Here is a 26,530-nt window from a genome sequence, read left to right on the forward strand (position 1 = left end):
TATTTTTTTCTCCTATTGTAATTTTTTTATTATTTAATTATTTTTTATTTCATTTTATTTAATTTTATTTTATTTTCCCTGTTACTTCATGGGTCGGGGAGTTTTATGTTCAAAGAGTTCTTTTTTCTCAGGGACTGGCCGATAAGCCAATATTGTTTATTGTCTAGTATCTGTAAAATACTCCCTTTTTTGATTTTCTGCTAGGGATGGGTATTGATCCAAAGGCCAATATCTTATATTGTCTGTTACTTTAAAGTATTTTCCCCTTTTTCTTCTCAGGGTAGGGATTGGTTAAAAGGCCGATATTTTATATTATCTCTTGTTTGTAACTGTGTTTTTTTGTCTATCTGAGACTAGTTGGGTTTCTTATGTAAGTACTAAGATGCTGTTTACTGTATATTAAGCTCCATAACCTGTTCTAGTTTCTCAGATGATATATCCCTGTGTATGGTAATTTGTTATGCTCCTTGCTGTACTTGAAACATTCCCTCAATAAAACTCATTTAATCTGTTCTTATCAGTTTAATATCTGATATGTTCTCTATCTGAGAACTGTATATTAAATGGATTTTTGGAACAGGGAGATGAAACGGGCTTGCTCCGTCCACTCCACGCATCGACCTGGTATTGCAGTGCTTCCAGGAGCGGTGCACTTCCCTTTTGGGGAAATGCGTTTGGTGAAAAAATAGATTTTGAGTGTGAAGGTCTCGTTTTTCTGAATCAAAACCAGAGCTCTTAACATGCTGGCTTGTTCTAAGAATCATTTGCGCTTTTGCTTCCAGGTTGTGTTTTTATTTGCTGTGATCTTTGAAGTTACTATATAAATGGCTGCTTTAAAAATTACTCAGGAAGCGGTGAAATACGTGTTTAACATTTGGAATAATGACAGAAGCTCCTGGGTGACATGCCTGTTCGTTGTTTCAGACAATCTCCCAACCTTACGAGGTTTCTCACTAACAGCCCCAGTCTATAAACCCAGGAATAGCAGTCCTGGAACCTTTCCCTGCAACAAAGCCCGCTGCTCGCTTTCTCCACATATCTTCTCTGGAAATACCCTCACTGGACCTAATCAGGTTACTCACAAAATCACGGGCACTTTCTCATGCTCCTCTACTAACATCATATATGCCAACAGTGCCCAGGTGCTTCGCATATTGGGCGGACTTCTAACTCCCTTAGACAAAGGGTCAATGGGCACAAAACAGACATCAAAACGCTCCAGATCCACAAACCAGTTAGTCAACCTTTTCATGGAACGGGGCATTCTGTCGATGACCTCAAGGGATGTGTGTTGCAGAAAAGCAATTCTTGCTCCGCTTTGGAAAGAGAAACATCTGAACTGGCTTTTCTATTCAAATTCGGCACATTAACACATGGTTTCAATCATGATGGGAACTTTCTGAGTCACTATAGGGGCTTGTCTGCATACTTGGCTCAATCTAATTCTTGGCCTTCCCCCCCCCCACCCCTCCGCTCTCTGATTTGCTCACCTTGATTATCTTTTTCCGATTTGTCCTCCTTGCTTACTGTTTTGGTTCTCTGTGCCTTAAATCTTGAGTCTGTTCTGGTCTGGCTCTGGTCTGAAGAAGTGGGTCTGTCCCAGGAAAGCTCACCTAATAAACCATTTTGCTAGTCTTTAAAGTGCTACTTGACTGCTTTTTGTTTTGCTATTTATCATCTGTAAAAGCAGTTAAATGCATATTTAGCACCTCATTAGCAAGTGCGCGGCTGGGGCACTTTGGAATTGCAGCGCTGGTCTAGATGGGGGTCCTTTTCAAAAGAACCCCGGCAACTTCGAAATCCCCTTATTCCTATCAGCAAATTAAAATAAGGGGATTTCCACATCTGGACCAGCTGCGCAGCGCGAGCCGCTGCAATTTCCAAGTGCTGCCCCCCACCCCGCCCCCCGCATTCTAAAGAGAGTCTCATTAGTAATCTTCAAAATGGCCATTTGCATGGACACTTTGAAGTTTTGGGCTAGTGTAGACAAAGCCACTTTGTTTGATGTGACTCTGGATTTCTCCCCTTCCTACCGCTCTTCTGATGTGCCCACTTTGATTCCGGTTTGTCAACCTTGATGACTACTTTTGGTTGTCTGTGCCTTAAATATTGAGTCTTATGGTCTGAAGATGTAGGTCTATTCCAGAAAAGCTCACCGCTTAATAAATTATTTTGTTAGCCTTTAAAATGCTCATAGACTGCTCTTTTTTTTGCAGAGAAAAGAATCCGTGTGTTTGTAAGAGGCAGGTCTGCTCTAGGTCAGCAGGCCTCCAGGGCTGGTGAAAGCAGAGGGCTGCAAGTCCCCTTCATCAGCACTCCCATGATAAAAATTGTTCCAGCCCCCCTGGCCAGACCTGGTTTGGTTAACCATGAAGAACAGATTGAAACTATTTGATTGTGCAGGTTTAAGACAAAGAGGAGACGCAACTGAAGACAGTTGGCAGTTTTTCCATGGGGCCTAAAAGGGCCTAAAAGCAAGCAAGCTGCACCCCTGTAGTATAAAACTCTTTCAGTTCTGTGTAATGTTCACCTGTATCTGACATTGAATTCAGTGTGATGGTTTTGAAATTAACTTGCTGTTCAGTCTCAGTACTGATTGTAGCTGTGCGAATGAAAGCTCCTTGTTGTGTGAGTGAGAATGGATGCTGTACGTGTGCGAGACTGTCACCAGACGTTCCAGGAAGCGATCAGGACAGACCCTTCGTGCTGCAGATCATTACAAGGTGAGCAGTGGGCAACTCTAAAGAAGGAGAGAGGCGGTGAGAAACAGTCCTCAGTCAGCAGTAGCAGGCTGGGCCAATAGAAGACGAGCCTGTAGAGTGAGAGGGAAAAGGTGAGCGGTGGGCGCATTGCCACCTAGAAAGGCTGGCGCACTCTGGGATGAAGCGGGGCTTGGCCCACGAGAGCTTATGCTCCAGAATGTTAGTCTCTGAGGTGCCCCAGGACTTGTTTTGCTTACAGGGCACTGCAGGGCAGTCCCAAGGGGGTATTAACCCTGAGCGAAATGCAAGTCCCCTCTCTCATGCGCTCTGCTCCCGCTTGTCCCCCTCCCCGCCCCCGCTCCCCCCAGCTGTTGGTCACCCCTTGGGAACAAGGCTGGGATGTTGGCCCAGCTGAGTTGGTGCTTCCTCTGTAAAACCCGGGCTCAGACTCAGCCTTCCCGTTAACTTTTCCCAGGCACTTGTGGAATGAATTTGTTCCGTGCACCCCTCATGGGAAATGTGACACGTCCCCTCCATATCAGTAGTCTGACAAAGCGCGGGGGGGGGGTGAGGTCAAGGGGTTCGGCGTGTGGGAGGGGGGCTCAGGGCTGGTGCAGAGGGTTGGGGGTGAGGGTGCTGCCTGGGCGTGCGGGCTCTGGGGTGGAGCCAGGTCTGAAGGGCTTCGGGTGCCGGCTGGCTCCGGGCTACAGCAAAGAGGACCCCACCCCAGCTCTCCCGCCAACACAGCCCCCAGGCTGAGGCAGGGGGAGGCGCCACGTGGGGCTGGGCTGGGAGATCGGCATCCCTCCCCTGCCCTCAGTGGGTCTGGGGCTGGCGGGGGCTCCCCTGGGCCGGGGGGTTCCCCAGCTGCAGCAGGTCCCTGCCAGGCTGGGGCGCCTTTCCCCTGACAGCGGCAGGCTCGGGCCAGTTGGGTCCCGCAGCGCCCTGCTTGCAGGGGACGTCGCCCCAGGTGACCTCCGAGAGCAGCGTTCACCCCCAGCGGGGCTAAGCGGCGCCACGTGTCCCCCACCCCCGGGAGCAGCCCCAGCTCCTCGCCCCCGCCAGGAGGCCCGGCCCCGGCACAGCCCAGCGCCGAGCTCCCCGCACAGCGGCCAACGCCCCGTGAGCTCAGCGCCCAGGGAGGGGCTGGCCGGGGAGCCCCGTTACTCCCGGAGCAGCAGCCGGGCGGGGCGGGGCACGTCCCCTTCGCGTCCCGCTCCCCCAGGCGCGCGGGAGCTGCAGGGGCGGCCCCAGCGCAGCAGCGGCGGAGGGCGCCGGGCTCGAAACTCGGCTCGGGGGAGCCCGCGGGCGCTGGCGGCTTTAGCGCGCCCCCTGGCGGCCGCAGGTGGTCACTGCCGGCAGGGAGCTGAAGCCACCGAAGCAGCCGCCCGGGCTGACCAGACCCTCCCAGCACCTGGTGTGACCCAGACATTTCCCGCCCCCCGCCCCAGCGTGATCTGACCCAGAGCCCCTCCACCGCCTTCCAGCCTTGCCTGATCCAGACCCCCGCCCACAATGCATCCACCCCCCCCCCCCGGCACCCCCCAGTCTGGTGTGAGCCAGGTGCCCTGCTGCAAAGCCCTGAGTAGTTTCCGGGGTCTGCCATCAATCCAACTTTAGCCACGCCCTCTTTCCCTTGAGCCACGCCCCTTTCCCCAGCTGCTCCGTCCCAGCTCTGCCCACCTGTCCTTGGCAGTCGTGCCCTGGCGCGTCACTTCCGGGGGTGTGGCCTACCAAAATCAAACCTTCGCCACAACGCCTTTTCCCTTCAGCCACGCCCCAGCCCTTTTAGCTCCGCCCACCCCTTTCACCAGAAGTCCCACGCCCTTAACCCTTTCGACCCTCCCTCCTGTCACCAGAAGTTCCACCCCAACCTTTTTAGGCCCGCCCCCTGTCACCGGCAGACGTGCCCTTGGGGGGTAGGAGTACATCGGGGTCAAGTGAGACACGTGCCTGGAAGGAAAGGGTGTCATGCGACCCCTCGAAGGACTCGCCCCGCCACCCTCTACCAACCGGAGCGCAGCGCTACCCCCACAAAGAGGCCATCTGGCTCCAAGGGCGCGTGGTTCAGAACTGTGCAAACGCTGAGCGGGAAGAGGGACACTTTCACCACCCCTGCCAGGAGTTCGGACGTTGTTCATGTGCCGACGGGTCTCCGCCGCACGTGGAGAAAGCGCCGCATCCGCGACAGCTCCGAGGGGAGCCCTTTGGCCCAACCCTTTTTGACGGATACACCGGAACCCGACCCTGAAACCCAACCGCTCTCGAGGCGGCCCGACAAGGTAGACGGCCTCTCTTTGTCCACCCCTACGGAGGAAGGCGGCCGCAGCTTGCAGGAGTCGGACAAGGAGAACGGAAAAGAAGCCAAAGAGGGAAGAAACGAATGAGCGAGGTTGGGGGGCGGTGTAATGGGATTTTGTAAAAACCTAAAACGACCCCAGGATCTTGCATTATTTTCTTTCTGGGAACCTCTCCAGAGCTCGACAGGGCCTTCCTTGAGGACCCAGAGCCCCAGGACGACGTTGTGTCAGAGAACGAAGATGAAATGGGCCCACCTTGGTTTTGCTCAGCACCGATACAAACCACTGAAGATAATGCCAAGGACGACGGCGATGAGGAATTTAGGAAGAGGCTTGGTATGGAAGCGGCTGAGCCAGTCCCACGTCGTCAGTGTAAAAAAGGTCTGCGTTCGGTTGTACGCGATGCTGTTTATGCTGTCCTCAAGCACTGCCTCAGGGAAAAGCTTTTTGAAGATTGTGAGGCCTGTGTCATAGGTGCACCAGGCCAAAGGCACCAGGACTTGGTGGCCCCTTAGAGACTCACAGAGATTTTGGAGCATATGCTTCAAAACGTCTCTCAAAAAATTCTGTCTGAATTGTTCTGGGCCTGGAGCTTCAGGCACCTCAGTCCCCTCCTTAATAGGGCCCTGGGCACATCCAGCGCCCTCTCCCCTGCAGCAGCTCCAGCGCCGGCTGCTGACACGTCCCCTCCAGCTGTGTGTTGAGGGCGCCAGTCCGGGAAATCTTCTCCCCCAGGTGGGTGGCATTTTCCTCCCCCCTCGGCCCGATCTCCTGGGCCAGTTCTCCCAGCCGTGCCAGCAGGAGGCGCTCTTGTTCAGCCAGGAACTCCCACGCCACCAGCTGCCTCTCCACGGCCGTCTGCCGCTGGGGTGCGCAGAGGGGCCGGGCTGGCCACGGGGAGAGGGACACAGGACGTGGGCTGTTCCGCGCTGCCCGGGGCTTTTCATTCACAACTCAGCCGGGCCTAGCCAGCTCGCAGCCCCGAAAGAAGGCAGCCCCAGCGACTCCTGTGAGGAGCAGCGAACAGGAGCAGCTCACAGGCAGCTCGCCTTTGGGAGGAGCCACACACCTGTTCTCACCTTTCTCGTACGGGGTTTCTCTTGTGCCCTCCAAGGCGGCACTAGAAACAAATAAGGGATCTCTGTCAAGGGAGAAATGGAGAGTGACGTGGCTGGGGAGAGCTCTGGTGTTGTGACCTGCGTGGCATGTGCCGTGTTTGTCTTCCTCCCGAATGAGAGAGAGGATTTTCTCTGGCCCAAGGGGAAGCTGGGAGCCATTTTAGAAGAGAAGGTGAAAGGACTTGAGGCACAAATCCCAACCCTCAGGTCCATCAGAGAAGGTGAAGGCTTTCTGGACAGAAGGCAACAGATAATACTGCAGGTACAGCAGGCTGCCCAAAACAAGGAGGAGAACTGGAAGCGAGTTACCTCCAGGAGGAGGAGAAAACCAGTTCAAGTCTCTCCAATTGCCGTGGAGTTAAGTAGCTGCTTTCAGCCTCTCTCTGAAATCACAGAGCAGCAGCTTGGGCCTTGCAGAGCTGAAATCACAGGGTTGTGCCTCAGGGCAATCCCCAGCAGTGTGATTGCTCAGGGAGGGACGATGGCAGTGGATGAGAGCAGGGGGTTGCTGCCGAGGTGTGTAGTTGACACCGGTTCTGCGGTCCGGTGGTCTGATGGTGTGAAGAAGTGGGTCTGTCCCACCAAAGCTGACGGAATAAATTTGGAGGGAATGTGGCGGCAGGAGAACGCAATGCTGCGAAAGGCTGGGAGGAATGTGTCTCCCAGAGATCATTTGCATAAGAATGCAAAGGTGTGCGTGTGTGATACCTTTTCAGGCAAAGTCTAATGGAGAGCAAGTCAGCCATGAGATTTGGTCTCTTGTAAACATGGAGTTGTAAAATCACAATTGAAGTTGACGCTTGATGCGGGAGTTGTGAGATCTCACCAATGCTCTGGGTTGTTGTGAGGGACAGGGCAGTCGCCATGGCTGCATCAGACATTGATTACACAGGGCTCCCTGGTTTAAAGCCTTGTAAGAAAAAAGTGGAGGTGCGGTGGTGAAAGCAGCTTGCTGAGTGCCTTGGTCCTGTCGGTGTAAGTCTGGCTTGTCTAGTTCTTCCTTGCTGTTGAAAGGCAGAGCTGGCTACGAGGGTGTTTATAAAACCCTGTATGAGAAATGTCAGGAGCTCTAATGCAAAAGTGGCAGCTGAGGCCATGTCGAGCTCCAATCAGAGGATTCTGCCTTTGGGGAAGCCTAAGCAGTGGGGTGAGGAACTGTGGTGGTGGATGATAGGGGGAGGCTGGTAGGAAGCCCCTCAGACGAGGGTGGGTGGCTTGTGGCAGCAAGGGGAGGCTGCAGACAAGTGGACAGCTGGTACTGCCCTGGTAATGAATGTACCTGCGGGCTTTGGGTTCGGGACTGCACTGCAGAAGGTACACCCTGTAACTGTGTGTATGGGGTAAAGGGCCAAGAGCCCCAGCAAGAGATTGGGTTCTACTGCATATGGGGATGGTAGCTGGGTAAAGGGGGTTTGTCTCTTCTTTGCTTAGATATTCTGCATCTGTCACTGTAACCTTGGGGTAGGTAATGGTCCTTAAAGAAGCCATTTCTATCTCAGACTCTGTGCTTGCGAGGGGGGAGAACCGCCTTCCAGGCACCCAGCATGGGGGTGAAATTGTCGCAGGCCACTGGGTGGGGGCTCGAGCTGGTTGGTTGTATCCTTGACAGGAAAACCCCACAAGAGTTGAACCCGGCCCTTCTGGCAGGCATGTGGCATGAACAGAAGGTTTCCAAATTCTTTTGCTAGTCTTTAAAGTGCTACTTGACTGCTTTTTGTTTTGGTTCTGCAGTCCGTCCAGGGTTAACAGCTCGATGGCGTCAGCATGCTGCAGCGAGGGGACAGGCTTCGTGCAGATGAGGTGATGTCTTTGGGAGCGAAACAGCCACCACAGAGGCAGCTCGCAGGTCTGGTGGAATAACTCGTTTTAAAGCTGAATGATCAGGTGGGAGAGGTTTTGCTTTGAGCAGCTGGAAAGGAGCTGCAGGATGAAGAAAGTCGGTGTACTTGCCGATCTGTAAAGATCTTGTTGCAATGCTCACGTGTTGCATTCGGGTGAGTCGTCATGCCATTGAAAAGTGTCCAGATGGGTGGGCTGTGTAAAATTTCCCCCAAATGGTATTGCTTCTTGGCCTTTTGTGGGCTCAGATCAAGTGTAGTAGATATTTTATATTATCTCTTGTTTGTAACTGTGTTTTGTTGTCTATCTGAGACTAGTTGGGTTTCTTATGTAAGTACTAAGATACTGTTTACTGTATATTACGCTCCATGACCTGTTCTAGTTTCTCAGATGATATATCCCTGTGTATGTGAATTTGTTAAGCTCCTTGCTGTATTTGAAACATTCTCTCAATAAAACTCATTTAATCTGTTCTTATCAGTTTAATATCTGATATGTTCTCTATCTGAAAACTATATATTAAATGGATTTTTGGAAGAGGGAGATGGAATAGGGGCTTGCTCCATCCACTCCATGCATCCACCTGGTATTGCAGTGTTTCCAGGAGCGGTGCCCTTCCCTTTGGGGGAAATGCGTTGGGGGAAAAAATAGATTTTGAATATGAAGATGTCGTTTTTCTGAATCAAAATCACAGCTCTTAATATGCTGGCTTGTTTTAAGAATCATTTGCAGTTTTGTTTCCAGGGTGTGTTTTTATTTGCTGTGATCTTTGAAGTAACTATATAAATGGCTACTTTAACAGTCACTCAGCAAGCGCTGAAATACATGTTGAACATTTGGAATAATGAAGAAGCTCCCGGGTGACATGCCTGTTTTTTGTTTCAGCCCATCTCCCAACCTTACAAGGTTTCTCACTACCAGCCCCAGTCTATAAGCCCAGGAATACCAGTCCTGGAACCTTTCCCTGCAACAAAGCCAGCCGCTCGCTTTCTCCACCTTTCTTCTCTGGAAATACCATTCTTGGACCTAATCAGGTTACTCACAGGATCACGGGCACTTGGTCATGCTCCTCTACTAACATCATATATGCCCTCACGTGCCAACAGTGCCCAGCTGCTTCGCATATTGGACGGACTTCTAACTCCCTCAGACAAAGGGTCAATGGGCACAAAACAGACATCAAAACGCTGCAGATCCACAAACCAGTTAGTCAACATTTTCATGGAACGGGGCATTCTGTCGATGACCTCAAGGGATGTGTGTTGCAGAAAAGCAATTCTTGCTCCGTTTTGGAAAGAGAAACATCTGAACTGGCTTTTCTATTCAAATTCGGCACATTAACACATGGTTTCAATCATGATGGGAACTTTCTGAGTCACTATAGGGGCTTGTCTGCATACTTGGCTCAATCTAATTCTTGGCCTTCCCCCCCCCCACCCCTCCGCTCTCTGATTTGCTCCCCTTGATTATCTTTTTCCGATTTGTCCTCCTTGCTTACCGTTTTGGTTCTCTGTGCCTTAAATCTTGAGTCTGTTCTGGTCTGGCTATGGTCTGAAGAAGTGGGTCTGTCCCAGGAAAGCTCACCTAATAAACCATTTTGCTAGTCTTTAAAGTGCTACTTGACTGCTTTTTGTTTTGCTATTTATCATCTGTAAAAGCAGTTAAATGCATATTTAGCACCTCATTAGCAAGTGCGTGGCTGGGGCACTTTGGAATTGCAGCGCTGGTCTAGATGGGGGTCCTTTTCAAAAGAACCCCGGCAACTTCGAAATCCCCTTATTCCTATCAGCAAATTAAAATAAGGGGATTTCCACATCTGGACCAGCTGCGCAGCGCGAGCCGCTGCAATTTCCAAGTGCTGCCCCCCACCCCGCCCCCCGCATTCTAAAGAGAGTCTCATTAGTAATCTTCAAAATGGCGATTTGCATGGACACTTTGAAGTTTTGGGCTAGTGTAGACATAGCCACTTTGTTTGATGTGACTCTGGATTTCTCCCCTTCCTACCGCTCTTCTGATGTGCCCACTTTGATTCTGATTTTTCTGATTTGTCAACCTTGATGACTAGTTTTGGTTGTCTGTGCCTTAAATATTGAGTCTTATGGTCTGAAGATGTAGGTCTATTCCAGAAAAGCTCACCCCTTCATCAATTATTTTGTTAGCCTTTAAAATGCTAAGAGACTGCTCTTTTTTTGGCAGAGAAAAGAATCCAAGTGTTTGTAAGAGGCAGGTCTGCTCTCGGTCCGCAGGCCTTCAGGGCTGGTGAAAGCAGAGGGCTGCAAGTCCTCTTCATCAGCACTCCCATGATAAAAATTGTTCCAGTCCCCCTGGTCAGACCTAGTTTGGTTAACCATTAAGAACAGATTGAAACTTTTTGATTGTGCAGGTTTAAGACTAAGAGGAGACGCAACTGGAGACAGTTGGCAGTTTTTCCATGGGCCGTTATTAAGGGCCTAAAAGCAAGCAAGCTGCACCCCTGTAGTCTAAAACTCTTTCAGTTCTGTGTAATGTTCACCTGTATCTGACATTGAATTCAGTGTGATGGTTTGAAATTAACTTGCTGTTCAGTCTCAGTACTGATTGTAGCTGTGCTAATGAAAGCTCCTTGTTGTGTGAGTGAGAATGGATGCTGTATGTATGCGAGACTGTCACCAGCTGTTCCAGGAAGCGATCAGGACAGACCCTTCGTGCTGCAGATCATTACAAGGTGAGCAGTGGGCAACTCTAGAGAAGGAGAGAGGCAGTGAGAAACAGTCCTCAGTCAGCAGTAGCAGGCTGGGCCAATAGAAGACGAGCCTGTAGAGTGAGAGGGAAAAGGTGAGCGGTGGGCGCATTGCCACCTAGAAAGGCTGGCGCACTCTGGGATGAAGCGGAGCTTTGCCCACGAGAGCTTATGCTCCAGAATGTTAGTCTCTGAGGTGCCCCAGGACTTGTTGTTCTTACAGTGCACGGCAGGGCAGGCCCAAGGGGGTATTAACCCTGAGCGAAATGCAAGTTGCCTCTCTCATGCGCTCTGCTCCCGCTTGTCCCCCTCCCCGCCCCTGCTCCCCCCAGCTGTTGGTCACCCGTTGGAAACAAGGCTGGGCTGTTGGCTCAGGTAAGTTGGTGCTTCCTCTGTAAAACCCAGGCTCAGACTCAGCCTTGCCGCTACCTTTTCCCAGGCACTTGTGGAATTAATTTGTTCCGTGCACCCTTCATGTGAAATGTGACAAGTCACCTCCATATTAGCAGTCTGACAAAGCGTGGGGGAGGGGTGAGACCAAGGGGTTTGGCGTGGGGGGGCAGGCTCAGGGCTGGTGCAGAGGGTTGGGGGTGAGGGTGTTGCCTGGGGGTGCGGGCTCTGGGGTGGAGCCAGGTCTGAAGGGCTTGGGGTGCTAGCTAGCTCCAGGCTACAGCAGAAAGGACCCCCCCACAGCTCTCCCCCCAACACAGCCCCCAGACGGAGGCAGGGGGAGGCACCACGTGAGAATGGGCTGGGAGATCGACATCTCTCCTCTGCCCTCAGTCGGACTAGGGCTGGCAGGGGCTCCCCTGGGTTAGTGGGGGTTCCCCCACTGCAGCAGGTCCCTTAGCAGATCTTAAATCACAAAGGGCTGAGAAGTGATAAAATGCTTCAACAATTTTACACAGCCCACCCATCTGGACACTTTTAAATATCACAGTGACTCAGCCCAATGGATCACATGTGAGCACTGCAACAAGATTTTCACCGATGAGCAAGTACACCTACTTTCTTCATCCTGCAGCTCCTTTCTAGCTGCTCAAAGCAAAACCTCTCTCACCTCATAATTCAGCTTTAAAACTAGAAACACCTAATCTGCATGCAGCCCGCCCCCTCACTGCAGCGAGCTGACACCGTAGAGCCATTGAAGAGCCAGGGGCCCATGGTTCGGCACTCAGTAAACTCAACACGTCTGCCATAGTCCTTCCTTCCTGTGCCAAGAAGGCGATCATCTTCTCCTCAACCCCGGCACGTGAGGCAGGGCTCCTTGCAAAGGCCTTGGTGATCACAACCTTCAATGTGCCAATGGGAGTCTTTATCTCACTGGGGATCTGCAAAGAGTCCACAGCCACTGTCAGTTCACATAGCACCACAAGGGCTTTGTCCTCTACTTGAGGTCTAGGCCCCTGTATGTGACACCTCGTTAGAGAATCAATGGCTTTTGTTAGAAGGGCCTCAATTGGGCCATCTTCCCTACCCTCAGGTATCCCCAATACTAATATACAATTCCGAGGATCAGCACTCAACTCCTCACACCAGTGTTCTAGCATACGGCCAGCCATGGCATAAACTCAAACTTATCCTGCAATTACAGAATAGCTTCTTACAATGGTATATATAGCTGTGTCTACACGTGCACGCTACTTCCAAGTAGCAGCACTAACTTCGAAATAGCACCCGTCGCGGCTACACGCGTCAGGCGCTATTTTGAAGTTAACTTCGACGTTAGGCGGCGAGACGTCGAAGTCGCTAACCTCATGAGGGGATCGGAATAGCACCCTACTTCGACGTTCAACGTCGAAGTAGGGACCGTGTAGACGATCCGCGTCCCGCAACGTCGAAATTGCCGGGTCCTCCATGGCGGCCATCAGCTGGGGGGTTGAGAGATGCTCTCTCTCCAGCCCCTGCGGGGCTCTATGGTCACCGTGGGCAGCAGCCCTTAGCCCAGGGCTTCTGGCTGCTGCTGCGGCAGCTGGGGATCCATGCTGCAGGCACAGGGTCTGCAACCAGTTGTCGGCTCTGTGTATCTTGTGTTGTTTAGTGCAACTGTGTCTGGGAGGGGCCCTTTAAGGGAGCGGCTTGCTGTTGAGTCCGCCCTGTGACCCTGTCTGCAGCTGTGCCTGGCACCCTTATTTTGATGTGTGCTATTTTGGCATGTAGACGTTCCCTCGCAGCGCCTATTTCGATGTGGTGCCGTGCAATGTGGATGTTGAACATCGACTTTGCCAGCCCTGGAGGACGTGTAGACGTTATTCATCGAAATAGCCTATTTCGATGTTGCTACATCGAAATAAGCTTTTTCGATGTTGGCTTCACGTGTAGACGTAGCCTATATGTGCTTGTGAGGGGTACTACCCAGCAAAAGAGATCCCGGAGGAGCCCCCACTTATGTAACCCTTCTATTAATGCCGGGTTCAGCTCCTAGGGGGTTTCCTGTCAAGGAAACAACCAACCAGCTCAACCCACCCCCCCAATGGCCTGGGATAATTTCACCCCACTTGCTGGGTGCCTGTAAGGAGGTTCTTCCCCCACTCACAAGCACAGAGTCTAAGATAGAAACAGATTATTTAACAACCATAACCCACCCCAAGGTTACAGTGACAGATGCCGGATATCTAAAACAAGATCCCACCCCCGTATGCTATAGAACCAAGTCTCTTGCTGGGGCTCTTGGCCCTTTACCCCCCACACACTTACAGGACGTACCTCTCACGGTGCAGTGCTGGACCCAGAGCCCACAGCTGACTGCTCCTCCTACCAGCCACCCGCTGCTCCTTCCAGCAGCCCCCCATCATGCACCACCCCTCCTGCCTTCTGTCTGCCAGTCCCCACGTTCATCCACTGCTGGTCCTACTGGCCACCTGCCAGTCATTGCTCCCTTACCCATCACACTGCTGGAGATTGCCCTGAGGCAGAACCCTGTGATTTCAGCTCTGTGTAGGCTCAGCTCCTATTCTATAATTTCAGCTATTAATACCTCCAGGGGGTGGGGGTTTTAGACACCCTAGTTTCCAGCTTCACTTTTCAACAAATAAAGAAAACGAGTCCGGTCAAACTTACAACTATAGGACCAGAGCACAAACAGGGGAAAAAAAACCGCTCAATGAACAAACTCAACTAGTACCGCTCCTTTTTCTCTTCACAATACTTGCAAAGACGGAGCCCCGTGTAATCAATGTCTGATGCAGCGATGGCGACTGCCCGGTCCCCCACAGCAACCCAGAGCCTTGGTGAGGTCTCACAGCTCCCACACTGAGTGTCAGCATAAATTGTGGTTTCACAACGAGGTGTTTACAAGGGAGCAGATCTCAGGGCTGACTCGCTCCCCACGAGGCTTTGCCTGGCAGGTGTCACACACGCGCCCTTTGCATTCCCATGCAGATGAGCTCTGGCAGACACACCCCTCCCAGCCTGCAGCAGCGTTGCGTTCCCGCCGCCGCACCCCCCACACGTGTGACTCTTCCCAGCGCTGCAGGACGCGGGTGTGTGTCAGGGACGGACAGGGGCTGGGAACTGAAAAGGGGGTTTCACACACGGGGGTCTCCGCACTGGGACAGGTACAAGGCGGGGCCGCTGCGAGGGTCGGGGCACAAGGCGCCCCCAAGCGGTGCCCGGTGACAGCGCCCCCGGCTGCGGGCGGGCGGAGAGAAGAGCCGCCCCTGACACGGGCAATCCAGGCTGGGGGCGGGAGGGAGGGAGGGAGGGAGGGGCCCGGAGGGGAACTGACCCCAGCCCAGGAAATCTGCCCGCCTGGGGACCACGTGGGGCACAGAACAAACTCCCGCGGGGCAACCACAGACACGGGCCGGGACGAGCTGCTGGGGCCGGACAGACGGGGCGAGGGGGCGGGGCCGGGCCGGGGCGAGGGGCGGGGCCAGCACAGACTCGCTCCCCTCTGGGGCTGTGGGGAGCACAGCGGGGGCTGCGCGCAGCGCTGGGGCGGGGCGGGGTGAAGGGCGGGGATGACTCAGAGCAACAGCGATGCGCGGCGGGAGACCAGTGCGGAGCCGGGCGCAGAGCTCAGGCCGGGCAGCTCGGCCAATGGGAGAGGGCGGGGCAGGGCTGACAGGCAGCTCAGCCAATGGGAGCGGGGGTCCGGGAAGAGGCGGGACACACAGGACGAGCCCTTGGCAGGTTCGATGCAAGGACCCCTCCCCCCTGGGCTGCTGCTCGCCCCTGACGCAGCCCGCGGTGTGGGCGGTGGATGTGGCTGGAGCTACGAGCGACCACTGATCCGTCTCCCGCTGCGCAGGCGCAGAGCCAGGCCGGGGGCAGCCGCCTGCTGCGGGCAGTTTTACCCGCACAGCCTGTGAGTGGCAGAAACATCCCCACATGTGCCCCCACCGCAGGCCACCGCCTCCCTCTTGCGTCACTTCCCCTCTCCGCTCCCGCCTCCCGATGCGTCACTTTCCTCCCCCCCGCACAAGGCAGCTCCTGGTGGGCAGGGGGCACGAGACGGTGATTGGCACCCTGCCAAGCGCGTCCGGGGGCGGACCCGGTGCCGAGGCTCACAGCCCAGCACGTCAGTGGGGGATCCGCACAGCCCCACCCGGCGGCGGGGTGAGCGAACAGCCTGACAGGACCCGCCCGCTTCCCGTTCCTCCCCCTCGTCAGGTGCCGCCAGCGTCACTCCCCCTCCCCCACCCGTCAGATCCCCTCTGTCGTTAACCTCACTGGCCTCTCTTCCACCGACTGTGTCCCGCACGTCTGTCGTCATTTCCTCTGTCCCCTACAGCTCCTCCTTCCTTGACGTCACTTCCTTGAGCCACCTTTCTACTTCCGCTGCACCGGGTAACGTACTACTGCCCCTCTCCCCCGCAGGGAGCCGCTGCCAGATGAGGTGGGGGGGCCCGGCCGGGCTGGGCTGGGAAGGGAAGGGAAGTGACTCCGACCCCACCCACTTGTGTCTCGGATGCTCCGTGCGGGGCCCCCCCAGCCCCAGCCCCTCCCAGTGGTCCCGGCCGGTGCGCCTCGTCCGGCCGCCCGCGCGGCCCCGCCCCCCCGCAGCGGCGCCTGGTTCGCCTCGTGCTGCGGGCGGCTCGCGGCGCTGGGCCCCGCGGGGAGCAAAGAGGCGCCGCCTCAGCGCCCCGAACTCGCCCCCGCCCGGCTCCGGGGCGCCCGGGGCGGGGGCGGGGGCGCCCGGGGGGGCTGTGACTCGGGGCCGGTTTTCGCTCCTGGTTCCACTCGCACCTCCAGGCGGAGTCTCTGGGCGGCGCCCGCGGGCTCTGCACCCCGCAGGGACCAGTGGGTGCTGGGGGCTCTGTGCTCGGTTCTCCCCCAGCTCCCTTGTTTTCGCCCCAGGGCCTCTGCACCCCCCTGGTTTTCTTCTCCCTTGTCCCCCTCAGTGATTTGGGGTCCTGAGTCCATTGCACCCCCCCCCCCCCCGCAGGGGATCCGAGAGCTCTGGGTGGGTTTGTGTCCCCCCCCTCCCGGTTCCCCAGTGGGGCCGGGCGCTCGTCGCACGGTGCCTGTGCTCCCCCGCGGTGCAGTTCAGTGACCCTCATTGTCCCTTCAGCTGCTGCCTTCCTCCGGGCTTGTCCCCGTGGGGTGTCACTAACCACGTGACGTTTCCGTGGGACACACTCCAGTGCGCAGCAGTACTGGGGCTCAGGCCGCGTCCGGAGAGAAACGAGGACGGATTTGGGATCTGACTTGTGCGAGGTGGTTCTGTGAGACTCGAGCGTTTCCCCAAATGTGCGTGTGCAGCACGTGTGCCCCAGGGAGCGAGTGTGGGGAGCCGGGGGAGCGGAGCGGCTTCCAGCCCCGTCTGAAATGTCTCCATTGCCCTTTTCCCCTGCCAGGTGCAGAGCCCCCATGTCTGGCTCCAGAGCAGCCCTGGACCTGCAGAGACAGAGGGAGGAGATGGCGGTGGTGGCGGAGCCGGTGACCTTGGAGGAGGTGGCTGTGTGTTTCTCGGAGGAGGAATGGGGGCTGCTGGCCCCGGGGCAGAGAGCCCTCTACAGGGAGGTGATGCAGGAGAATTACCAGACCGTGCGCTGGCTGGGTGAGGAGTCCTGTCCCCGGGGGTGTCACAGGCTGTGTGGGCTTCACAGCAGCTGGGTTGGCTTTGGTTCAGGGTCCCTCCCTGCCCCTGTCCCCAGTGTCAGGAGTGTGAGCTGCAGGAATCACTGGGTCCCCTGTGAGAGACTGTCCCCTCCACAGCCCCTCCCAGGGGAAGCAGGTTCAGGAACATGGCAGTGGTGCTGCTCTTCCCACAGCCCAGGTCTCCACGTGCTTCCCCACCATCTGCCTTGTCTGGAGGTGTGAGTGGAGGGGCGCTGGCAGGAATGTCAGGTACCAGAGGTGTGGGGCTGGGTCCGGCTGCTCTTCATGCCTGCAGGGTACCCCTGGGGCCAGCGTGCTGCACCCCTGCTGGCTCTTACCGTTTAGGGGCAGTTCTTGAATAATGAAACACAAACTCCCAGACAGTGGCACCAGCTCTCCCATGCACAGTAGATTGCTTTCTCAGGAGTCACTGGTGGGAATCAGACACAGGACAAACCGGTTATGAGAAACATGTGCCCGAGTTGGGATTCAGTGTCACTCCCCGTAGGTCTCATAACACACCTCATCCAGCGTCCTTGGCCTTCATTGATACTGGGGGGGGGTTTTGAAGATGGTTGGGAGGTGCCCAGTTAGGTCATGTGACACCTGGTGGGGCCAAACATGGGCAGTGAGTTGTAAAACTGTGAAGGCAAAAGTGCAGCTAGAATCTCAGCAGGAGGTTGTGGGGGAGGCGGAGACGGGGGCTGTAACTAACCCCCTCCTCCAGCTGCACTTCTGCCATTCTCCTTCCCGCACCGAGGGAAACACGCCGGATGTGGCTGGAAAATGAATCAGCAACAAGCCCGTGATGCAGGAGGAAAGTGGTAAACCAGGCAGAGAAGCTGCTGCTGGCAGAGTAGAACTGAGGCAGCCAAGGGGGAGCCCAACTGCAACAACAGCCACATCCCCCAGAGAGCAGCAAAGCCAAACAGCACCATGGCCGACTGCAGGAGCAACAGCTCTTGTGGGTTGCTGGTAGGGCCCACCCAGCCGCAGGCAGGCAGGGGCCGCAGAGCAGGAGCCTGGGCAGTGTCTGAAGCAGCCAGCCCAGGACTCACCTCGCTGCTCAGACAACTTCCTCTGCCTCCTGCTGGTTCACGCAGCGCATCAGAGCCAAAGAGCCAGAGGAACCAGGCCCCAGCCAGGAGCTTTGAGGACAGAGCCCTTGTGGAGCCAGAGCTCTGCCAGAGCCTTTCTCTCCAAGTTCCAGTGACCTGCCATGTGGCAGCTGCAGTCTGAGCCCTGCCTGGAGCCTCGGTTTCAGCCCTGCCAGCCCTCAGAGAACTCACGTTTTGAGTCGAGCAGAAACACAGACAAGTCCTGTGGCACCTTGTAGACGAACAGATTTTCTGGAGCATCAGCGGGAAACTGCTGTGCACTGGTGATCTTCCTGAAACCACCATCCTGTGTGTGGTTGGATAGATTGACAACATTGCTGGGTGAGTTACAGGTACCACTACTGTGGCCCCATGCGGCAAGTCGGAGGTGAGAGAGTTTACAGTCCTGTAGAGAAGAGCAGTGGGCGTTGTGACTCTCCTGTCTCCTTTCAGTAAAGTCCAGCCACCTGGGCGTTTGTGTGGGAGGCTGTTTTTTAGGAGAGGCTCCAGACTTGAGAGCTCCTTGTGATGTTTCCCTGTTTGCTGCACAGGAAGCTGAACAGGTGGTTCCTCAGGTCTGTGGGAGTGTGTGGCCAATCTCTCGACACAGTCCTTGCAGTGTGTCGGTTGCAGTGAGTGTTTCACCTTCAGCCCGTTGGGTGGGACGTCCATCCATTTGCACTTGGCAAGGAAGATGGTGTCTGTATGTGTGCAGGTTTTTTCATGAGTTTGATGGATTCCCGCTCCACGTGGCTAAATTCAGGGCCTGCCTGGTGCCAGGCATTGGGTGTAGCTGTGTTAGTTTTATCCACAAAAAGAACACCACATGGAGTCTCGTCTTGTTTGAGGTGAGTGGTCTTGTCCTGCCCGGGGATGGAACAGGTCAAGAGGGAGGCTGAGTTGTACCCTAGAGAGTGCAGCAGAGCACTCGGCTCCCCCAGGAATGAGCTGGGCCATTCCCGAGGCAGGGGTGAGGTACCTGTACTCCACGTGAGCGTGTCATGGGATCTTGTACCATCCAGAGCCCGGCCTGTGCCAGGTGGGGAAGGAGCCTCTCTGGGTGGGCGGCTTAGATCCTGGGGCTGGAAGAAGTAATGGCCTGGACCTTCCTGAACAAGATCAGCACTTGGTTAATTGCTCCCCAAGCAGGATTTCCAGTTCCCAAAGCTGATGTGATCTCCTGGGTGGAGCGAGGGGAGGCGCTGGGGGTCCCAGATCTCCAGGGCTCTGAGAAAGGGGAGATCATCAGCGACCCCCACACAGGTGAGCAGTGAGCTAGAGAGACTCAGAAACTGATTTCCGTGTCCTTCTACATGTCACTTGGGCCTTTTCATCCAGACTGACTGAGCCTTCAGCCTGTCATCAGCCTTAGCCAGAGGGTGGGAGCAGGGCTGGGGTCCCTCCTCTGGGGAAGGGTTGTGAGGAAGGAGGAGCAGCTCAGTTCATGTTATTTCAATCTTTCCATCAGTTGTTGGCTGCGTTCCCCCTTTTCTGTTCCCTTTCAGAGTTTTCTGGTTCTCTCTGTGTCCCAGCAGGTGAGGTGATGCTGCTCAAGAATGATGAGGAGAATCTTCAGCTGGAAGAACCAGAGCAAGTGGCCTCCTGTGGGACGTTCCTGGGAAGCTCTGAAGGTCGTGTGTCTCAGAGTCCTGAGCACGGAGAGACCTGTGAGAGTCAGCGTAGCCCAGAAAGGCAGCAGGGAAACCATGCAGGGGAGGGGCAGGATAACTCCAGCCATGGAAGCAGAAGCGTGAAAAACACTAAAGAGAGCGAACAACAGAAAACCTGTGGGAAAAGCTTCAGTCTTAACAGTCATTGTAGCATCCGTACAGGAGAGAAGCCCAATATCTGCCCTGACTGTGGGAGAAGCTTCCAAAAGCCCTCAGGTCTTATTTATCACCAGAGAACCCACACTGGAGAGAAACCCTTCCACTGCTCTGACTGCGGGAAACGCTTCTCATGCTCCTCAGGTCTTAAAAGTCATTGCAGAATCCACATAGGAGAGAGACCTTATAACTGCTCTGACTGTGGGAAAAGGTTCAGAGACAGGTCAAACCTTGTTACACATAGGAGAACCCACACTGGAGAGAAACGCTTCAACTGCTCTGAGTGTGGGAAAAGCTTCTGTCGGAGGGCAAAACTTGTTGCTCATCAGAGAATCCACACAGGAGAGAGACCCTTTAACTGCTCTGATTGTGGGAAAAGTTTTCGTCAGAGCTCAAGTCTTATTGCTCATCAGAGAACCCACACAGGAGAGAAACCCTTCCACTGCTCTGAGTGTGGGAAAAGCTTTCGGCAACACTCTCACCTTCTCACTCATCAGGTAATTCACAGCGGAGAGAAACCCTATCACTGCGCTGCCTGTGGGAAAAGCTTCAGCAGGAGTGAATACCTCGTTAAACATCAGAAAATCCACACAGGGGAGAAACCCTTCTACTGCTTTGAGTCCGGGAGAAGGTTTAGTGACGTTTCTGGCCTTGATCAACATCTGAGAATCCACACCCGGGGAAAACCCTTTCTCTGCTCTGATTGCGGGAAAAGCTTCAGTCAACGCTCATATCTTGTTCAGCATCAGAAAACCCACACCGGGGACAAACCCTTCCGCTGCTCTGACTGTGGCAAAAGCTTCTTGTGGCCTTCAGAACTTAAAAGTCATTGCAGAATCCACACAGGAGAGAAACCTTATAACTGCCCTGACTGTGAGAAAAAGTACAGATGGAGATCACAGCTTGTTGCTCATCAGAGAATCCACACGGGAGAGAAACCCTTCCAATGCTCTGAGTGTGGGAAGTGCTTCTCATGCTCCTCAAATCTTAAAAGTCACTACAGAATGCACACAGGAGAGAGACCTTGTAGCTGCTCTGACTGTGGGAAAAGGTTCAGACAGAGGTCACACCTCATTATACATAGGAGAAGCCACACAAGAGAGAAACCCTTCAACTGCTCTGAGTGTGGGGAAAGCTTCTCATGCTCCTCAAGCCTTAAAAGTCACTGCAGAATCCACACAGGAGAGAGACCTTATAGCTGCCCTGACTGTGGGAAAAGGTTCAGACAGAGGTCATGCCTTGTTACTCATAGGAGAAGCCACACAAGAGAGAGACCCTTCAACTGCTCTGAGTGTGGGAAAAGCTTTTGTCAGCGCTCAAGTCTTACTTATCATCAGAGAACCCACACTGGAGAGAAACCCTTCCACTGCTCTGACTGTGGGAAAAGGTTCATACAGAGGTCAAGCCTTGATTTACATCGGAGAACCCACACAGGAGAGAAACCCTTCCCCTGCTCCGACTGTGGGAAAAGCTTTTCTCAGCACTCCAGTCTTATTCGTCATCAGAGAACCCACGTTGGAGAGAAACCTTTCAGCTGATCTGACTGTGGGAAAAGCTTTTGTCAGCACTAAAATCTAACAGACCAGAGGAACCTTTCAGCTGTTTCGTCTGTCCGGGAACACTCGCACATTGTCAATCGTCAGAGAGTTCACACAAGAGAATAACCCACAGACTGCACTGACGTGGGTAACCTTCAGTGGCTGCTCGGACGTTACTGATCATCAGAGAATTCACACAGGAGGGAAATCCGGTAACTCTCTCTTTGTTGCTATTTTTGAAGCTGGGCCACTGGGCAAAAATTCAGTGAGAACCCCATGAAGTACCACACTGCTTCTCATTCCTCAAGGGTGTGGTGTTACGGAGCCAGTCAAGTAACTTAAAAAAAAGTCGACTTGTTCCCGACGTTAACCCCTGCTCCTTCATGAAAGAACTAGACACACTGGAGTTTGTTCAGGACCTGAACTTGATTAATTTCTGGTGTTTTTTTTTAATTAAATAAACTGAAAATGCTTCACTTGAGTTGTTGCTCTAGGGTGTGTCTGGAGAGGAGGGGTCAGTGCATGGGGACTCTGGGGAGAGACCATCGTCCAAGCCCACTTTCACTGCAGCAGCTTTGGGCCCAGGTGAGAAGCACCTCTGCTTGGCTGCTGCAGCTCCAGCAGGTACACCCAGAGGAGCGGCGTGTGTCTCTTGCCTGGGGCAGGGCCGGGGTCATCGGTCCTCTGCACTGCCCAGCCGGAGAGGAATGCAGCAAATGTGCACTTTCTCCTCACTCCCTGTTAAGGAAAGATTTAACTCTCTCTCACCCTCACAGGTGTGGTGTTGGGTTCGACTCTAGGATCCCACAGAATTTCAAGTTCGGAGTCCAATCCACAAGTATCCTTTATTGAGGTACAGAATTACAGCTCAAGCTGGGTGCCTCTGGAGATGGACCCCGCCTCCCAGAAATCGCTGGCAATTATACCCTTTACAGTTCGTAACACGGCCCATACCCCTGTCCAAAGTCCAATCCCCTAATTTGAGTAGGGGTCTTTACTCTTCCCCATTGGATGGTCCCGTTGCTAAGGGGACAGTCCGTTGCTGGGTGTTTGATCTTCTTCAGGAGGCGGTTATCTCAGCTCCTTACATTCTTTTTATCTCCCGTTTTGCAAACTTCTAATTAGCACGATATCGGGCAATTTTCACCGGTTCTGCAGCTGTTGTTTTCAGCATTTCTCTCCGGTCAGCTTGACCTGGGCCTAAGGCTTCAGCTTCTTTAGCTACTAGTGCTAAGCTAAGAGAATAAACTCTTTAAAACATGCATATAAAATGACGTATAAATGATTTTCCCATAACAGTCCCCCCTTTGATTTTGTAGGCATCCCTGCCTACCTATATTATAAAGTGCTTTGCATAAGCATTTTACAATAACCTTGCATAGAGCGTGTTCACATATTTTGCAAAAGCTCCTCAATACATGACACAACAGAGCATAATATTATCAGTACAACAAACAGAGGAAGGAGAATCTTAATTAATAAACGAAACAAACCACTGAGCCATGAGGATAAACCCCATCCTGAAAACAGATCTTGCAACCAGTCACCCTCAGGGGTGGTGTAGGCAGCTTGTGCCCTGGCTCGGGCATGGGCCTCTGCCCTTACTACCTTTTCATAGATTTCATAGCTACTATTATTTACATACACACAACATCGGGATCCAACTAGAGCACAGACTCCCCCTTGGGAAGCTCGGAGGTAATCTAAAGCCAACCGGTTTTGGAGGACCATTTGCCTAACTTTTCCCAATTCCTTATCGATGGCCTGGAGGGCTTTGGTTGGAGCATTGGCTACTTTCTCAAAAGCTTCCTCCAGCTTCCAGATTTTCTTCATCGTAAAGGCCATACCCAGACCTGGGGTCGTGACTCCCCAATACCATTTCACATTCGTTATCTCTTGGTAGTTTCAGACTCTGCTACCGGGAGGACGGTCTACTATCCAAATGGCTGGGAAGGCTGCCCCAATATAGCAGGTTCCACTCCAATGTATGGGCAGGGTTTTATATGCCGTTTGGCCACATATGAAATAATGGCCAACCTTAGCTGTTAAGGCTTTACTGCATCGGGGTTTCATCATTTACTGCAAATAGTACCTGAAGATGTTCAGGTTGGCAAGGCCTTTATCTTACACCAAACCTCATTCTGGACAACGCTTATCTCACACCTGCTTTTCCCCACTCGGCCTTCTGTGCCATTGCACGTCCAATAATATTCTCCACCTGAGGTTATGGCTAAACGAACATCTCCTAGGCCATTAAACCCTTTATCAGACCATGTGTTATTTTGGCCCAATTCACCAAACCATGTGCCATTCATCTGAGTGTTATTTAGTGGGACTGGAATCATTGGGACACCTCCCTTTGAATGTACAGGGCTATGAGCACGTATCCAACATCTGTGGTGTTAAATTCTAGGGAAGCTTGGTTCATTAAAACCATAAACGTATTTGAGCCATATAGGCTATAGCTACTAGGTATTAAAAACAAAACTAAACGTAAGTTCAGCAGGATCTGTTTGGCCAGCCCCATTGGACTGTTCTTCAGGGCTTCGTCGCTTTCTTCACCTATCGCTGGCAGGTTTCCTGGGCTACAGTTGGTACCTTAGTCTTGGTTCCTCAGGTTCGTCTGCTTCTGGGCCTGGATTGCCGGTACCAGGTCTGCCGTGCTCCTCTTCAGGACCCGCCTCTGTAGGAGCTGGAACCAGTTTGCAGTGGGAGGTGTGGCTCCAGGTCAGCAGGCCCTTGCACTTCACAGCGGTATGGGTGGTGAAAAGGTCTTGGTGGGGCCCTTCCACCTTGGTTCCAGGGCAGTCTTTCGCTGGTGGACCTTTACACAGACCCAATCTCCTGGTTGCAGCTTATGGCACGGTTCAATCGGGGCCTCCAGGAAAGCGTCCTTGACCTGTGAATGACAGGACTGCACACACCTCATCAGTTTCTGACAGTACTTAACTATGCTTGCTTTGATAAGTGTGGTATTGGCCTGGTCAATCTTCGGGCTGCTCAGCTGTTTCTTTGGGCAGCCACACACAATCCCATAGGGACTAAGTCCAGTGAAGTGAGTACCTCTATTACTGGAGATCACAAGGGGTATTTTCCAGGATGGGATAAAGTGATTTAGAAGATTTTTAGCCACTGTGATGGCATCAGCTTTCCTACATGGAGAAGCTTTTACCCATCCCGAGAACAAACAAACAATAACCAGCACATAGTCAAAAGATTTACATTTGGGTAGTTGAGTGGAGTTCATTTATAAATTTAGGAACAGTCCTAAAAGGCGGAGATCTGGTTGCCAGAACTGTCTTTACAGGTTTGCCCATGTTATAGGCTTGGCAGACAGGGCAAGCCAGACAGTTGTTTGGGCCACTTAGGAGAATTTGGAAGCAAACCAATTTGTTTGAACAGCAGTAATCATAAACAGTGAAGTGGCCCAAGAGGGGAAAGGTCTACAGCTTTAGCTGCTGTGTCAGCCAAGGCATTTAATAAGGCAGCAATATACAGACCATTTTGTTTTAATGAGCCCATGTATATTTTAACTTACCAACATAGACAATTTGATAATGCTATGAATAAGATAAGCACAAACATAAAATGTAAAACCACATTCTTCATTTTAAAAGGAGATGCACGATGTTTAGGTTGTTCTTCAGTAACTACCCGCTTTTCTCTGTTTCTGAAAGACAAAAGGATACTTTTCTACCGCCTATGGGAGCGGCAGATTACATTTTAGAATACTCCATTGGCACACATGCTCAGTCCCTTCTAAACTCTGCAAGCTACTCACTCTGAATGTTCTTCAGACACTTCAGCATTAAGGGCTTACTCACTTTCTCACTTACTCTTTTCCCTCAAATCACATGCTTGCTCCCTTAAAATTGAAAACTTTGGTAGTTTAGATTTCACCCTTTGAAGATGTTATTACAGGGATCTGACTTCCCCTTTGACTTTTATTACTTCCCTTTATTAAAGGACAGTTATATACATTGCACCTTATTACAGGATCACTCATGTTAAGTACATACCTTCTTCTTTTTTTTTTTTTTTTTTAAAAACTGTCCAAATTTGGGCTATTGAAGGGGCTCTGGGCCTTCATGAGTCCCCTTCCTTTTGTAAATCTTGGATTTATAATGCTGAGAGCTATTGGCAGATTGGTATTAAACCCTTCTGCTAACTTGTATATTTGGTTTACCAGACTCTGCAGATCTCTGTGGTTCTGCTGGGCATAACGCTTAGCAGGAGATTTCAAATACATCTCATCCATTATTTCTATATATTAATGTTACCGCTATAATTTACTTAACTGTACAACATAAGGGAAAATTTTAACTTTGATCTTATTTAGGTTTTACACAACTTTTGTTCTCTGATATTGGAAGGTGTCCACATCGGAAGGCGTCCCCTCCTTATGGATACACCAGCAAGATAGACAAAACTACCCCAGACTGGTCAAAAGCAAATAAGCTTCAAACACAAATGGATGAGAAATGCAGATTAATACAGATTCTAATTGCCAGACACTTCACAGTACAAAACCGAAACAGCCCTTTGTCGCTGCAAGGGCACGTTATCAGATTTTAACACAAACACGTGTTAGCAAAACAATTAATTTAAACAAAACTCCATGACGGATACACACATACTGCAACATAAATGCTTGCATGACTCCACTCTGTACCACAGAGAGTTAAACTAACAGCTTTCAGAGTTGGGCAGTTTCTTCAAGGTCTCATAAGCTGGGCTTTTATCCAAGAAGCTGTTTCTCACAGCCCAGATGCAACTGCTGTGATATTCCTTACTCCCAGTAACTTGTGTTTCAGAAATTTTTGCTGCCTTTTGGTTCCAATGCCCTCTGGAGAGAAATCATTTTTTTTTTCACAAAATATTCCTCGAATTACCTGCACAACCTTCTTTGGATTATCTCAGAGCCTGGGAAGCTGTTGGCTCCAAGTAATCAGATCCTGAGGTCTCCAAGGTTTGTTAATGCTAGTTATCAACACCCTCCATTGCCTCTGTTCCCCTCCCTCCCTAGCAGGCTTCAGTCCTAAGGGGACCTGAGGTAAGGGAGCCCGGAAGACAACTGTGGGGAGGGAAGGAGGCGAAGAAGAAAGAACAGCAGAAGCGGGAGCATAGGGTGGAGCGGATTCCACAAGCGCAGACGCAGCAGCAGAGCTCTGTAAGGCCTTTAAGTAATTTTTCCCAGGCTTCTCTTTTTGCCTAGCAAATGCCCAATTATCCCACACATACCAACAATCCATTTGTGTGGGGAACCTGTTTTCCAATTGTTGACGTAAAAAAAAAAAAGTTAACTCCTGTAAATCAAAAGTCCCTTCACTTGGCCACCTCTCTGCC

The 26,530-nt window shown here is 52.5% G+C and overlaps 1 protein-coding gene and 2 pseudogenes across 1 annotated transcript in view; all 3 read left to right on the plus strand.

The window, feature by feature from the left end:
- LOC142024741 (uncharacterized) overlaps positions 1 to 21,641 on the plus strand; it is a 93,766-nt gene extending 72,125 nt beyond the window's left edge. Inside the window, 3 exon segments of the mRNA XM_075016919.1 lie at positions 14,099 to 14,110; positions 19,707 to 20,451; positions 20,536 to 21,641. Of these exon segments, the coding sequence (XP_074873020.1) occupies positions 14,099 to 14,110; positions 19,707 to 20,451; positions 20,536 to 21,184 (1,406 nt within the window). The 3' untranslated portion in view covers positions 21,185 to 21,641.
- LOC142025332 (U2 spliceosomal RNA) lies at positions 485 to 658 on the plus strand (annotated as a pseudogene).
- LOC142025349 (U2 spliceosomal RNA) lies at positions 8,404 to 8,579 on the plus strand (annotated as a pseudogene).
- Positions 21,642 to 26,530: the final 4,889 nt, after the last annotated feature.

This window comes from Carettochelys insculpta, chromosome 22, assembly GCF_033958435.1.
Source record: "Carettochelys insculpta isolate YL-2023 chromosome 22, ASM3395843v1, whole genome shotgun sequence".
Lineage (NCBI taxonomy): Eukaryota > Metazoa > Chordata > Testudines > Carettochelyidae > Carettochelys > Carettochelys insculpta.